This window comes from Psilocybe cubensis, chromosome 6 (genome assembly GCF_017499595.1).
Source record: "Psilocybe cubensis strain MGC-MH-2018 chromosome 6, whole genome shotgun sequence".
Classification (NCBI taxonomy): domain Eukaryota; kingdom Fungi; phylum Basidiomycota; class Agaricomycetes; order Agaricales; family Agrocybaceae; genus Psilocybe; species Psilocybe cubensis.
Window position 1 is genome coordinate 850,718 of NC_063004.1, and position 12,491 is coordinate 863,208.

Here is a 12,491-nt window from a genome sequence, read left to right on the forward strand (position 1 = left end):
AATTCGAGAATTCTATCTTACGGTCAGCACGGTGCACCCAACATTGTTGTTACGGTCAAACTTCCGCGAGTTACGGCATCTGCTTTTGCTTCCGTTGTCACGCACTTGTTACGTTGCTACCAAATTGGGCAATCCCTGCACCGTTCAAGAAAAAATAAAACAGTTGTCAATGAACTTGTTGAAGACATACAATCAGTGATTCTCAACAAGTTCAAAACCTGGTCAGTTTTAACATTGTAATTTCTTGATTAAATCACTCCTAAACTTATGGAACTCATCTCCATTCATTAATCCGTCCCCTTTTCTCCTTTGGCAACGGATTAAACGGCTTATTCAAAGCAGGAATTCACGACCAGGATCAGGAAGGCAGGGATCGATCTTACAGGATCACAATCAAGTTCCCTGGTATTCAAGGGCAGAAAAAATGAGCAAGATACCTGTATGGGCAAAAATAGTGTTACCGTCTGCTTCGTTCAGACGCCGGGAACGTTTAATATTCGACCCCCGGAAGTCACGGGTTGGTTATCGGTTCTTAACTCTAATCTACGCCCCCTTCCGTTCCACATCCATCGTATCCTTGACCTGCGACCGTGACCAAGCGTTGAAAAATGTTTGGGAGCTCCTTGGAGTACAATCTGCGACAAGACTCTCGACCAACAAAACGACCCCGGAACACGTCTCTTACTGCCGAGCTACAACAAGCAACTTCGACATCCAATGCATTTTCAGATGATCACAGTATTAACATGGAGATGGCGGGTGATCGCATTTCAGCAGCAACAAGAACGGACGACACACCTCCCCGCGGACCAACAGGAGCCAGAGCACGAAATGAGGAAAAGAACAATCGAACGCTCTCTTGCAAAGAATGTCGTAGGCAAGTTACCGAAATATACCCTACCGTTATTTCTTTCATTGCTCATTCCATGTTGAAATATTCTTTTTTGCAGACTGAAACTCAGAGTAAGACGCCATCTCAACCTGTGTCTAAACGTTGCAACACTATTAATCATTGAGCTGCAGTGTGATCGTGTGTTTCCATGCCAGGTGGATGTTTTGTCCTCGCTTATTAATTCACTTTCTCAACATTTGACAGTCTTGCATCAAGCGAGGTTGTGGGACCTTGTGTCCCGATGGTTCGGCTTTTTTAACGTTTATTTTTGTCTGTTTTACATTGTTGTCTTCCAGGCGCTCTTACCTCGGGACGAGGCAGCAGGTACATTCTGATTGCTATCAAGTGTCATTATCGCTCACCAAATATCTCAGGTTTATACTAGCAGGCGCCGAACAACTTCACGAAAAAATTCTTGAATTAAGCGACCGTATAAAGCAGCTCGAAGAAGCTCTAGAGGCTGAGCGAGCGCTGACATCAAGTCATCCTCACCCTTTGCTCGCACCCGACCTTCTCAAGATCAAGACCTCACAAGAGATATACAGTCCGCCCACTGTGTCTAACCTACCATCTAGTTCATCAAATTCTGACATTTCTAATGCCAGAGATGAACATCTAAGGCAGTCAATTGGAGCGATGTCATTACATTCTCAACCACCTTACGCGGAGGGCTCGCGTCCCCCGCATCCTGAAGCATTGTCAAATATGAACGTTGCTCCAGATATTTTGCAACTCAGCACTACGTTTCCTTTCCCTTGGGCTGTTGATATAACCATTAGAAAACGAATTCGGGACTCGCTTCCCCCAAGGGCCGAAGCCTTGCGATTGTGCGAAGAAGCGAGGAATAATGCACTCTGGCAGTATGTCATTCATCGATCATTTTTGTTATATTTGTTTAATCACTGTTCTAGGTTTACGATCGACTCTTCGAAGACCTTCTTACCCAACCTTTTACGATATTGCTACGAGACACCAATCGAAGCTTTGAGTCCCCGCAGACTTGCATTACTTTTAATGCATCTCTCAATAGGTTCATTGGTGGATCTCAACAGTCCTCTGGGTTCATTGAATGGTGAAGCGTATCATCATTTGGCCCGTGCGTCAGTTTGCGAAATTCCCTTGATGGAGGAACCCGATTTTGATGTACTTCATGCACTGGTTAGTCCTCCTAAACTGGTTGGCCAGACTGCTAAGCATTCACAATCACAAACTCTAGTTCTTCATGATTTGGTATCATTTAATTTTTTCGGACAACAAGAAGGCCGTCGGTTACGCCTGGAATCTGATGGGATTCGTTGCTAAACTAGCTCAAGGAGTATGTTTATTCCATGCATTCGACTACATCTTCTAACCCACTATTCGACATATCACAGCTTGGACTTCGTATGTCACAGTGTTCTTACTCGTTGACCACTGATCACATTCTACCTCGTTGCAGACAAAGAAGCACCTAAAACGAAAACGTTACCGGAAGAACACGAAAAACGACGTGCAGTATTTTGGGAGCTGCTTAATATGGATTGCCGTATGGTGAGTCTTCATAAAGGATTAAAGTTGTGTACTCTACTCATTCCTTTCGTGTTACCCAGTCGCTATCTTTGGGGAGACCACCATCCATATCTTTACGACACGTTGATATAAAGCCACCCACATGTGTGGGCCCAGGTCTATATGTACCCAGAGAAGAGATCGTTTGTACGTGTCAACCTCTCACGAAGTGTTCATTTTCATTCCGCTCAACCTCGTTGCAATCATATTAATAACGGATGGTCTATTTCTACGCAGATCACGAATGGAAAAATTCTTTCTTCATTCAGTGTCTCTCACCCATGCTAGAAGCCATGGTTGCCGTGGATCGACCGGAATACAGTCGAATCATCATTTTGGACAAATCCGTCCGAGATTTTGGTGTTCCGACTCTCCTTGACGAACACCAATCTCATGACGTAAATCCTCGTTTCCTCGTCATGCAAAGAGGACTTGTTTCGATCAGTCGTGAGATCGGTATGCACTACCCTGAACCTTTTTGATTAATGAGTTTACCAGGCTTCCTAATTGGTCCACTATTTCACAGCTCTTCTACAGTTGCATCGTCGCTATTTTACGGAGGCCATGAACGGACCAGAGAGCTTCGATCTCGGCCACCCCTACGCACCCTCCGTTATCGCGACTTATCTAGGAGCATCGAATTTGATATCGGCTGTGGAAACTCTTTTCGAACAGGAGGCTCAACTTACTGCAAGGTTCCTACATTTCTGGTTTAATTCATTTTCCGCAATGGTAAATTCACGTAGACGCCATCTTGTTTACGTTTCTATTTCACCTATAAATCGTTACAGGTTACTCTGTCGTTGCTCATCTCTCGGGCGCCATCAACATCACTGGCTTCTTACGCTTTCCAGGACTTGGGTAAAGGCTGTCGCCTATTTAAATTGGCTGCTGCTATTCTCCCCTTTAGTGGAAAGGCTTTGGTAAGTTATTTTTACTCGTTATGGCTCAGTCGGCCTGTTAATTATGTATTGGATAGCCCGTTGTTCAAAAGCTTTTGGACAAGTCTCAGCGTGTTTTGTTACAAAGGCGGGCAATGGATCCTTCCCAAACCCATGATATGATATATCCCCAACCCCAGCCCCAATTGCCACCATCATTTATGAATGTTCACTTCATTTTATCTCAACTTGCCGAACGAATCGAGGCTCGTGATCCTTGCAAGCGCCTAGCTTCCAGCTCATCGGCAGACTTGCAGCACTCTTCTTTGAATACTGAGCAGGAGTCATGGCCGTCCGATATCTACCAGTTTTCGTCTGTAGGTCTCAACGTAGAGGAACGATATTCAATTGCCTCCACTCAACCGACGCCATTTATTCCTTCATCACCTCGGGTTGCACAAAACGAGAAATTCAATTTTGATCATGGTGCACTCAGGGCTGGATTGGTAGAGGAAACAAGTTATATGGCGTGGTTTTAAACGCTTCTTTTCTATTTTCTCTCGATCCGCGTTCCTTGTATACTTATTTTCTGTATCATACCATTTCTTGTCAATTTTTGGAGGCTTCACTTTCATTATTCGGAATATAATCAGGTCAAATTTGAGTCTCAAAATCTTTTTTAATCTTTCCTGCATTACCGGTGCTTTTTTTTGGCTTTTAAGCACAGCTTTAAGCTTCTGTCCTCGATTGTTAAAATGAAGATCCATCCCGCCGGCTACTGGAACGAATCATTCCAAGTTGGTGGCAATACATTAAATTTATACAAATATTTAATTATGTAGCTTATCGCAAGCAAGTAAAATTATGTAATTAATCCTGTAACGTTCGTAAGCTTCATTGCTCTCCCGGCGACTCCAGCACCAAACTTGTCCTCTACCTTTTGTCCTCCATGACGGGAATACGCGACGTATGGGCGCCTAATCTAGAGGCGGAAATGAGGGTCATCCGCGATCTGATAGAACATTTCCCGTATGTCGCAATGGTCGTATCTCAGTCCACATATATTTTCAACACATTGCTCATCCAATGCCACTAGTAGGACACCGAATTTCCGGGAGTCGTCGCTCGTCCAATAGGAAACTTTAAGACTTCCTCGGACTACCATTATCAAACTATGCGGTGTAATGTTGACCTGCTCAAGATCATTCAAGTTGGTATCACGCTGGCGAACGAGGACGGGGAGTTTCCACAGGAAATCTCAACATGGCAGTTTAATTTTCGATTCAGTTTGACGTGTGTTCTTCTGTTCTGTTTGTACTGTAAGCACACTGACGAACCTGTTGTTGAACAACCTAGTGATGATATGTTCACGCCTGACTCCGTGGAACAATTGCAAAAAGCTGGTATCGATTTCGGACGCCATGAGGAATTTGGGATCCTTCCCAATGATTTCGCCGAACTTATGATTACGTCGGGCATGGTGCTATCGCACGATACAAAATGGATATCTTTCCACAGGTGTGTGGTCTGCCCTCACTAGTTGCTGTTAGCCATTCCGACTTCCACCGCATAACGCGCTATTGGAAGAGCCTTCTTTAGGCTTCATGTCTTCTGATCAGTTTGTTTTACAGAGCTCGCTGACAATTATTGGATTCTAGCGGCTATGATTTCGGATATTTCGTGAAACTTTTGACAGCGGAATCTCTACCGACAAACGAAGATGCCTTCTTTTCACTTCTCAAAATATGGTTTCCCACCGTTTACGACATCAAGTTCCTGATGAGGGCGTCTAAGGCCCTCAAAGGTGGCTTGCAAGAAGTTGCAGACGACCTCGGCGTACGTATTCAAACATGATTTATTTATTGATATCTCAAAAACCATCATAGGTCATGCGCATCAGCACGGGTCAGCATGAGCAAACTGGCTCTGACTCTCTCCTGACAGCTTCAACTTTCTTCAAGATGCGAGAAATTTACTTCGATGATCACATTGATGACGCAGAGTATTCAGGGAAGCTATACGGTCTTGGACAAACCTTCTCGATGTCAAATGGGTTGACTGATCCCGCAAGAGGAGGGGTTACGATCGCCGAGAGAGAAGACAGAGGTTCAGTAAGGGACGCTCACAACCAAACACCTGGACCCAACAATGGTAGCAGCCAGCAAACACAGCCGACGTCGATGACGTTGGGTCCTATGACAGCTGGTATACAATCTGCCATGACACCTGGTGGATATGGCTCCATGAACAATGGACCACAAGCATACATGCGGACGATGGTAGGGGGAGGGCGTTAATGTATACCTGGGCTACCCCATCGCGTATTTCTACTCTCGGAATTGTGTGGCATGTATATCTGTATTACTGTATTGCTAGATAGATAAATGGCATTTTCTGTAAATTCCTAACCGCGCGAAATTGGCCATACTTATGTCAGGACATGTTATGTACAAGAACCATTCTCAAACGATCCGGATTTCATCTACTTGTCCACCGTAGTGGTTCACGTGACAATCAAACTCTAACTTTACATCGACCAAAGTCCCGAAATTTTCCAAAAAGAAAATAATACAATTGAGCCTAATAAATTATGAGTGTTAGAACCCTAAATAGGGCCACTTTTTCTGTATATGCAAGCTCCCTAAAAACCAGCTTCAAATATCTTTTCTCTCTCCATTCTAAGGGCAAGATACCTTCAAGGTGACATCCAATCAGAGTAACAAAATATTGCTTGTGAGAGCGCCTCAGTGCCGGTCATTAGGAAGAAAGGTATGAGAAAGGAGCTTCTCAGGACAGGTGTACATTCCTTTATCTCCCGCCATTTGCCATTCAATTTCCTACCTGTGAGTGAACAAACAAATCATAGTCAGTGAAAGCTCTTTGCGAGAAAGAATATTCTTACCAGATACATTTCCTAGCCTTTCATACAGAAATCGACGTTGCTGTCAGGAGTAGTCTGAAAACGATTGAAGTTGAAGAAGATAACACCTACCGACAGACTCTTGACCTGTAGTTTTTCGAGCTTGTCAGGTCCAAGACGCTTGAGGAGTAGGACAATAACGAACACGGCCAAACCCTGTATTTGACACTGGACAATCCTTGTTGCACAACATCGGGAACGGTCCTATGGCAATGGCTTATTCGATAGACCGATTCCTTGTTTGGAAGAACAGCAAGAATTACATGGAGAAAACATACAAGAAGAACCCAATGGACGACCCAATGCGACACCAGTATTGTAACTGGCAGCCTAGCCCTCGTCGTTTATCATCTGGAATGATGCCGGGGTGGTTGCCCAATCGATGGCGCCCCACAATTTCTCGTTGGAGAGCACAGCAAAGGCAAAGCAAAAAAACCAACTGGAGACCAGGCGAACAAAAAAGGAACTGGCCTAGGATGGATGGCGTGGAGAGCACTTGGAAAGCAGATAAACTGGACCAACCGAAAGCGAAGATCTTCATCCTTTGTCCATTTTCCCAATGTACAGATGAATCTACACATCGGTTACGCACTCCCTTATCCAAGGAGGCGTCATCGCAGTCATCCATCGCAAGAGTACCGGGATCTGACATTCTGGATACAGATTATTAAGGTGCACATAGTATTCGGGACTGTGACTACGTTGACGCTACGTTGGAAATGAGGAGCAACGCGGGCGCTGGAATATAGGTCAGTGGTAGGACAGTTGGGTCCTCGATGCTGGCTATACTAGGCTGAGGGCTCAAGATGCTGCCAGAGGATATCAAGAATGGTCACTGCTGGTATCAGCTACAACTGTTATCAAATACCTTGGGATGCTGGGCTGTCATACAATCAGCAGCAAACTTCATGGGCTCGAGACACTGACTGGATATGGGCTGATGGGTTGGAGATGGACAGGGACGCACGAATTGGAGACTGTCGGTATTGGTCCTGCTAGTAGATTCTGGTTGTTGACTGTCCTGGATTAGACCCCAAGCGCTGCTGAAGGATCTAAACAATGATCACTGTCAGTGCCAACTACAGTCGTTACTCAATACCTAGGCAATGGCGGGATGAGCTGTCTGGAATCAGCAGTAAAGCCTGTTCAATGCAATAGAAGGGGCAGGCCGGCATGGACAACGTGGGTGGCATGCCTGTCATAATGCCAGACACCTTTGACTAACTTGCCCCCGAGGTTGTCAGAGTATACTTGCACTGGGATTTGGGCACTGTCATTCGATCATTGTTAAATTTGTCCCTCATTATAACAGACACAGAAAGCATACCGCCTAGACAGCAGCAAGGGCACAGCGTCCGATGGCTGGGGGAAACCCAAAGCTAGAATATCGGTGAGAAATGCCTTCACTCCTAGGAACCCTTTGCCTGTGAGAGTAAGGGGATCTGTTGACCTTGACTATACCTCGTCTTGTCCTCTTTATGCTCCAGAAAATTTTGGCCTGTCATCTGTGTTCAGGAAACGCATACCCCGTGTGATAGAATTTCAGGAAGGACCCCGTTTTCCCCATCTGCAATCCACCTACCTTTCGTGGCCTATAATGACCGCAATGCAGTTCAGCCACACCTGTTGGAGACAAGGCTGCATCCCCATCAATATGACCAAGGTTTTGTTCCTTTCCCTGGCTTTGGAGTGTTCCAAGAAAAGAATTCTATGTCACCAATTAGGGTGCCTCTCATACGCTTTATGGTGTATTGTGTGCCATGAATTTTTAGCTCGCTGTGTTACTGGACCATATGACAGAAGAGGGAAAGGAACGAGGTGTGGACAAGAGATCATTGTTCATTGAGGGGCACGGCAAGGTTTCACAATCAATCCCTAGAACGGCATATTGAAATCATATGGTGACACAATTCATTCTTACCTGAAGCCTGTGGATAATTCTTTCAGACCAAAAATTGGTAAAAAATGCTTCCTCTCTCGGAGACAATCCAGCAACGACTAGCACGTACGTCAAGACTAGAAGACCAACAAACGCTCCACTTGCGCCAACTGCCCGCCTGGCTGTAATTCGTCAATGACTGTGGCCTTCTCTTGCTTATCTTGAAATTCACGCTTATTTCAACTTGCAGGTGTGGTTCCAAACTTTCGGCAAACACATGTGAGCTGTAGCTTCTTCTTCCTTCTGTAATTTCAAGAAAGCAGATTGGTTTTTCAGCCTCACTCGGCAAACGACAAAACGGGCAAAAAAAAAATTTACCCTGAGGCTGATTGCATATTGTGCAGTCTAGTAACTGTCAACACTTGAGAAGCTCTGTCATTGCTGTTCCTTGAGATCATCGGCATTTCCCCAAAAACCATACAATTGCTTAGGCAAATGGTGATATGGCGATCTATGTGTGCTGGCCACAATTGTAAAAGACTGGCCATCAACACGACCTTTATCCATAGACATGTTCTGTCTATGGGTGGTTAAATTAAAGGACCTTTTGCAGTCCCTTCTGTGTCAGGGTTTGGGTACTGCTTATCTTGTGGCTGAACGGTTGGTGAATGTACTTTCAAAAAGATAATATTTAATTGTTTAGTTTGACTCATCCTCCTTATAGAATCAGACATAGAAAAACATCCCACAATAAGGTTAATTTCTGCCCACCTGGCTTATCCTTCATGGCTAAAACCAACCTTGGGTCGCTACTTGTTTTCACCCGCTGGCATTGCCTTTAACTTATTCTTTTCTGGCTAGGGCACGGACAAGGGGCACTAAGGCGCTTATGTTCAAATGTGAACAATTGAAATCGGATTTCTTTCTCTCAAGACTTAAGCGGATAACGAGCCACACGTTTCCCCAGACTATCTACAAGGACTACATTTACTCTACTCTACATTGATTCAACCTACGAAGCATGTAAGTCTTGTCATCCTTGTTGTGTAAAATTTAATTTGACAACAGGGCAACTCACATAGTTGCTCGGAAAAATACCCTTCTTTCCATGTGCATCAAAACCTAGATTGCCAGTCAGCAAGGTTCCTGCGCTCCGTAATTCATACATATCTTCTCACTACCCATTACCATAGTTCTCGCCACCCATCGTCAGCATCAGTACATCCCCTGGCTCAATACTGAGTTCGTCACTTCCTTGGGATATATAAGAGTATAACGCCCAAACTGGGACATGAACGGTCAGCTGTCTGCTAGTTTACCTTCTGACTTGGTTTATTATGACATACCCCGCCTTACAACACCCTCTTCAGGAGTTCCTTTTTGCCTCTGATCGTCATGGATTGTTTCTATGTATGAGGCCGGTACCAACCCACTATCCCCTGTGCCATCAGATACTTTCACCCACCCAGACCCGTTGTCTGGTTCAACTACACGGACAATTGTGCCCTCTGATCCACCAATTGTCAACACGTCATAATTCCCGGACTAGTGGCCCATATTGGTACTACAGTGACGCACCATGTACTCCAAGTTTGAATTCGGACGTGGGCATGAAATTAAACAAAACCTTCGCATTAATATCTTCTTCAGAAAGCTGGTTGGATGAAATCAATTGAACAAAAAACAACGCTGACAGTGTTATCGCCGGTGTGGATTCTATTAATTCATGTTAGCGGGAGCTTATCATAATTTCAATTTGAAGGTATTTTTACCACCCGGACCAATGTCTACACTTCTCCTGAGAAACAAGGTCGCCTTTTTTTCTGCTCCTTTTTCGCAGTTTGCAGGGATCTGGCCAATTGCCAAATTTTCGGTTTGTGGCGCTTGATCCAGAGACAGAAATCAACTTGCCTTGAGCTCACATTTAGCATGTACAGAAACTCTGCACGTTCGACAGATTTTCCCCTGTTTGCTGAGACCCCATATTTATGACTGAGAAGCATTTTAGGTTCATCAGACATCTAAATATTAGCTGGGGTTACCCACCTTACAATAAGTACATGAAGTTGGAATTGAAAATAAAGAACTTTTGAAGGAATGAGGGTGAGAGGCTCCTTCGTCATCTAAAATAGTTTGAATAAAGATTGACAAAGAAGACATTTCATGACATCCAAGTGAGACCTACCACCAAGTATATTGGCGATTGTTTCAATTTCCATCTTCAAGATTCGTTCCGACATTGTGTAAAATACCAGCTGGTGTTCAGCTTCCAAATGATTCTATCCAGGTCAGTAAAGGCACCAAAAATAAGTATGTTTTTAGTTACATCTGTCAAATTGTCAATAGGTCCCACTGAGATATCTGCTGTGTAGGACAACAGTTGTAACGACAATTGATTGTATTTGGCACCTAAGGATCAGTTTAGTCAGTGCGCAGTAATCATAATTATGTCTTTTTCCATACACTTAGACTCCGTCAAGGGTGTGAGTTCCTCCAATTTTTCCTGGGTACATCTCAATTTATTCTGGATGAAGACCTTCGGCGCCGGTTCTGTACTCATTGCATCCTAGATAAAGTGTTAAAATTATGCTACTGTATTATTGGAAAGAATTACTGTGTCATAGTGCACAGAACAGGGTTCAAAAGTCCAATCTTCAGGCGCAATGAACACCCTTCTGTTATGGTCAATAAAAAGATCCTGATCCTTGACAATGTCAACTTGTTCAAATTTGGCAAGTGTATCAGTGATTTGCGATTTGAGTGTGTCAAGATGCGTCAATTGCAAATTTTGACAATGAACGACAATCTTGACAAAATGTTCTATGAGACAGCGCTGAAGAGACTCTAGCAATAAAAAGTCAGGGTCCAGAAACATTTCACATAACACAACCTACGAAGCTCCTGATTTTGATTGCGGAAGTTAGCCTGGAGTAGTAATCTTCCAAATTGAACCATAGTATATCCATATTCTCAAAAGTAGGCACGTCTTCATTGTAAAATTTTCCCTTTGCTTGATTAGCAATGGCAATCGAAATCAAGTAAGAGCTTGAATGTCCAAAATGTCGACTTTAGCTCACACATTATTAATGGTATCGCGTTTACTTACTTCTTAGAGTTCAACATATTGTTTTGTTGCTGTTCGGCTTGCCTCACTGCACGTTTGGTGTGTTTATCATCGCTTGCATGCCCCTAATAACAACCAAGAAAGAGGGGTTAGAAGAAGGTAATTCCCGAAGTAATTGCCTGTCTACCTGCTTCTGTTGGAATGATTCAACTTCAGCGCAATCTTTGTTGTACTAAGATAAAGAGTTAGAAGTCATCCCTGTGGTTATCTATAATCGCGGATTACTTGCCTTCTGTTTATTCTATTAAATGAAGTATTCAGGGTTTGACAGACCATTGATCAGAGAAAGACCTACAAACCTTAATGCGGTCGGCATAAACACGATCCCAATCAGAAAGCAACTTTTGGAAAAATGCCATCTCCTGTACAAGGAGAAAGATTGGACATATTAGATGAAATGCCTGACAATGACGCACTTTTTTCTTTGATTCTTTGTTTCTCTTCTCAAGAATTCTTAAGATTTCAACTGTCTGGGATGTCATCCCGTCCGCAAAGTTAATATGATCTTGAGCAGTGGTACTTAAGGACATTATGAGTCCCTCATAAGCGTTTTCTAGGGTGCTTCTATGAATGTTCAGTTTCTTGGATAAATGACAATAGATGAAACCCGTTTTCTAACCATTGTTTGAGCATATTGGTATCCCATGATTTGGTGGGATCGCTTCCAAAGACGTAAACCGACAACGCTTTAGCTTTCTTCTCCAATGCTTTACGAGCCAAAACCTGAAGCTTGGATGCAAACTCGCGTTCCAAGGCGATGCGGGCCGTGTAAAGCTCCCATATCTGTATGTTGCATTGCGATGTCAGTAGTTTATTGAAATGAAGTTGTGTCAGACTACTTGCATTGCTAATGACCTCAAGATGTGCGTCAAAGAAACAGGATATCCTCTCTACTTGATCCTAAGAATAGACCAAGTAAGGATGAAGTTTGTTTAATGTGGAGTACTTTACCGGAAGAGCCACGCCAAAACTTTGCCCCTGTGAAGCGTTTTGATCGACCATTTGATTTCTATTGATGTTAATAGATTCAAATTGTGTACAGTGTTCCGAAGCTTAAAGTTCTGGGGTTGTTGAAGTTGAGAATGTCGATGATGGCGTCCAGGATCGTTGTTAGTCCTTTAGAGAATCCGGTGTTGCTACATATTTGCATCATGTGATCACATTAGGGGTTAATTAGATTTAGAGTCTAGACTGACGTCACGCGTTCGCCGCACCGTCATTACTAGACTCCAGCTAAACGGTCATCT

General features: G+C 43.7%; 3 protein-coding genes across 3 annotated transcripts; 2 read left to right on the plus strand and 1 right to left on the minus strand.

Annotated features, from left to right (window-relative positions):
* Positions 1–608: 608 nt before the first annotated feature.
* JR316_0006779 (uncharacterized protein) lies at positions 609–3,860 on the plus strand (the record flags this gene model as incomplete). The annotated part of the gene is made up of 11 exons (XM_047892524.1): positions 609–963; positions 1,189–1,216; positions 1,267–1,752; positions 1,804–2,050; positions 2,109–2,207; positions 2,266–2,275; positions 2,331–2,422; positions 2,710–2,896; positions 2,967–3,172; positions 3,232–3,363; positions 3,420–3,860. 11 exons carry the CDS (start codon positions 609–611, stop codon positions 3,858–3,860), a joined length of 2,283 nt encoding a protein of 760 aa, XP_047747806.1.
* A 410-nt stretch (positions 3,861–4,270) lies between these two features.
* On the plus strand, positions 4,271–5,618 carry JR316_0006780 (CCR4-NOT transcription complex subunit 8; the record flags this gene model as incomplete). Its single annotated transcript, XM_047892525.1, has 5 exons — positions 4,271–4,363; positions 4,421–4,614; positions 4,678–4,839; positions 4,980–5,157; positions 5,208–5,618. The coding sequence occupies 5 exons, from the start codon at positions 4,271–4,273 to the stop codon at positions 5,616–5,618; spliced, it is 1,038 nt and encodes a 345-aa protein (XP_047747807.1).
* Positions 5,619–10,545: 4,927 nt separating this feature from the next.
* JR316_0006781 (uncharacterized protein) lies at positions 10,546–12,246 on the minus strand (the record flags this gene model as incomplete). Its single annotated transcript, XM_047892526.1, has 10 exons — positions 10,546–10,686; positions 10,735–10,953; positions 11,015–11,186; positions 11,227–11,309; positions 11,372–11,416; positions 11,544–11,606; positions 11,661–11,805; positions 11,864–12,027; positions 12,100–12,144; positions 12,196–12,246. The coding sequence occupies 10 exons, from the start codon at positions 12,244–12,246 to the stop codon at positions 10,546–10,548; spliced, it is 1,128 nt and encodes a 375-aa protein (XP_047747808.1).
* Positions 12,247–12,491: the final 245 nt, after the last annotated feature.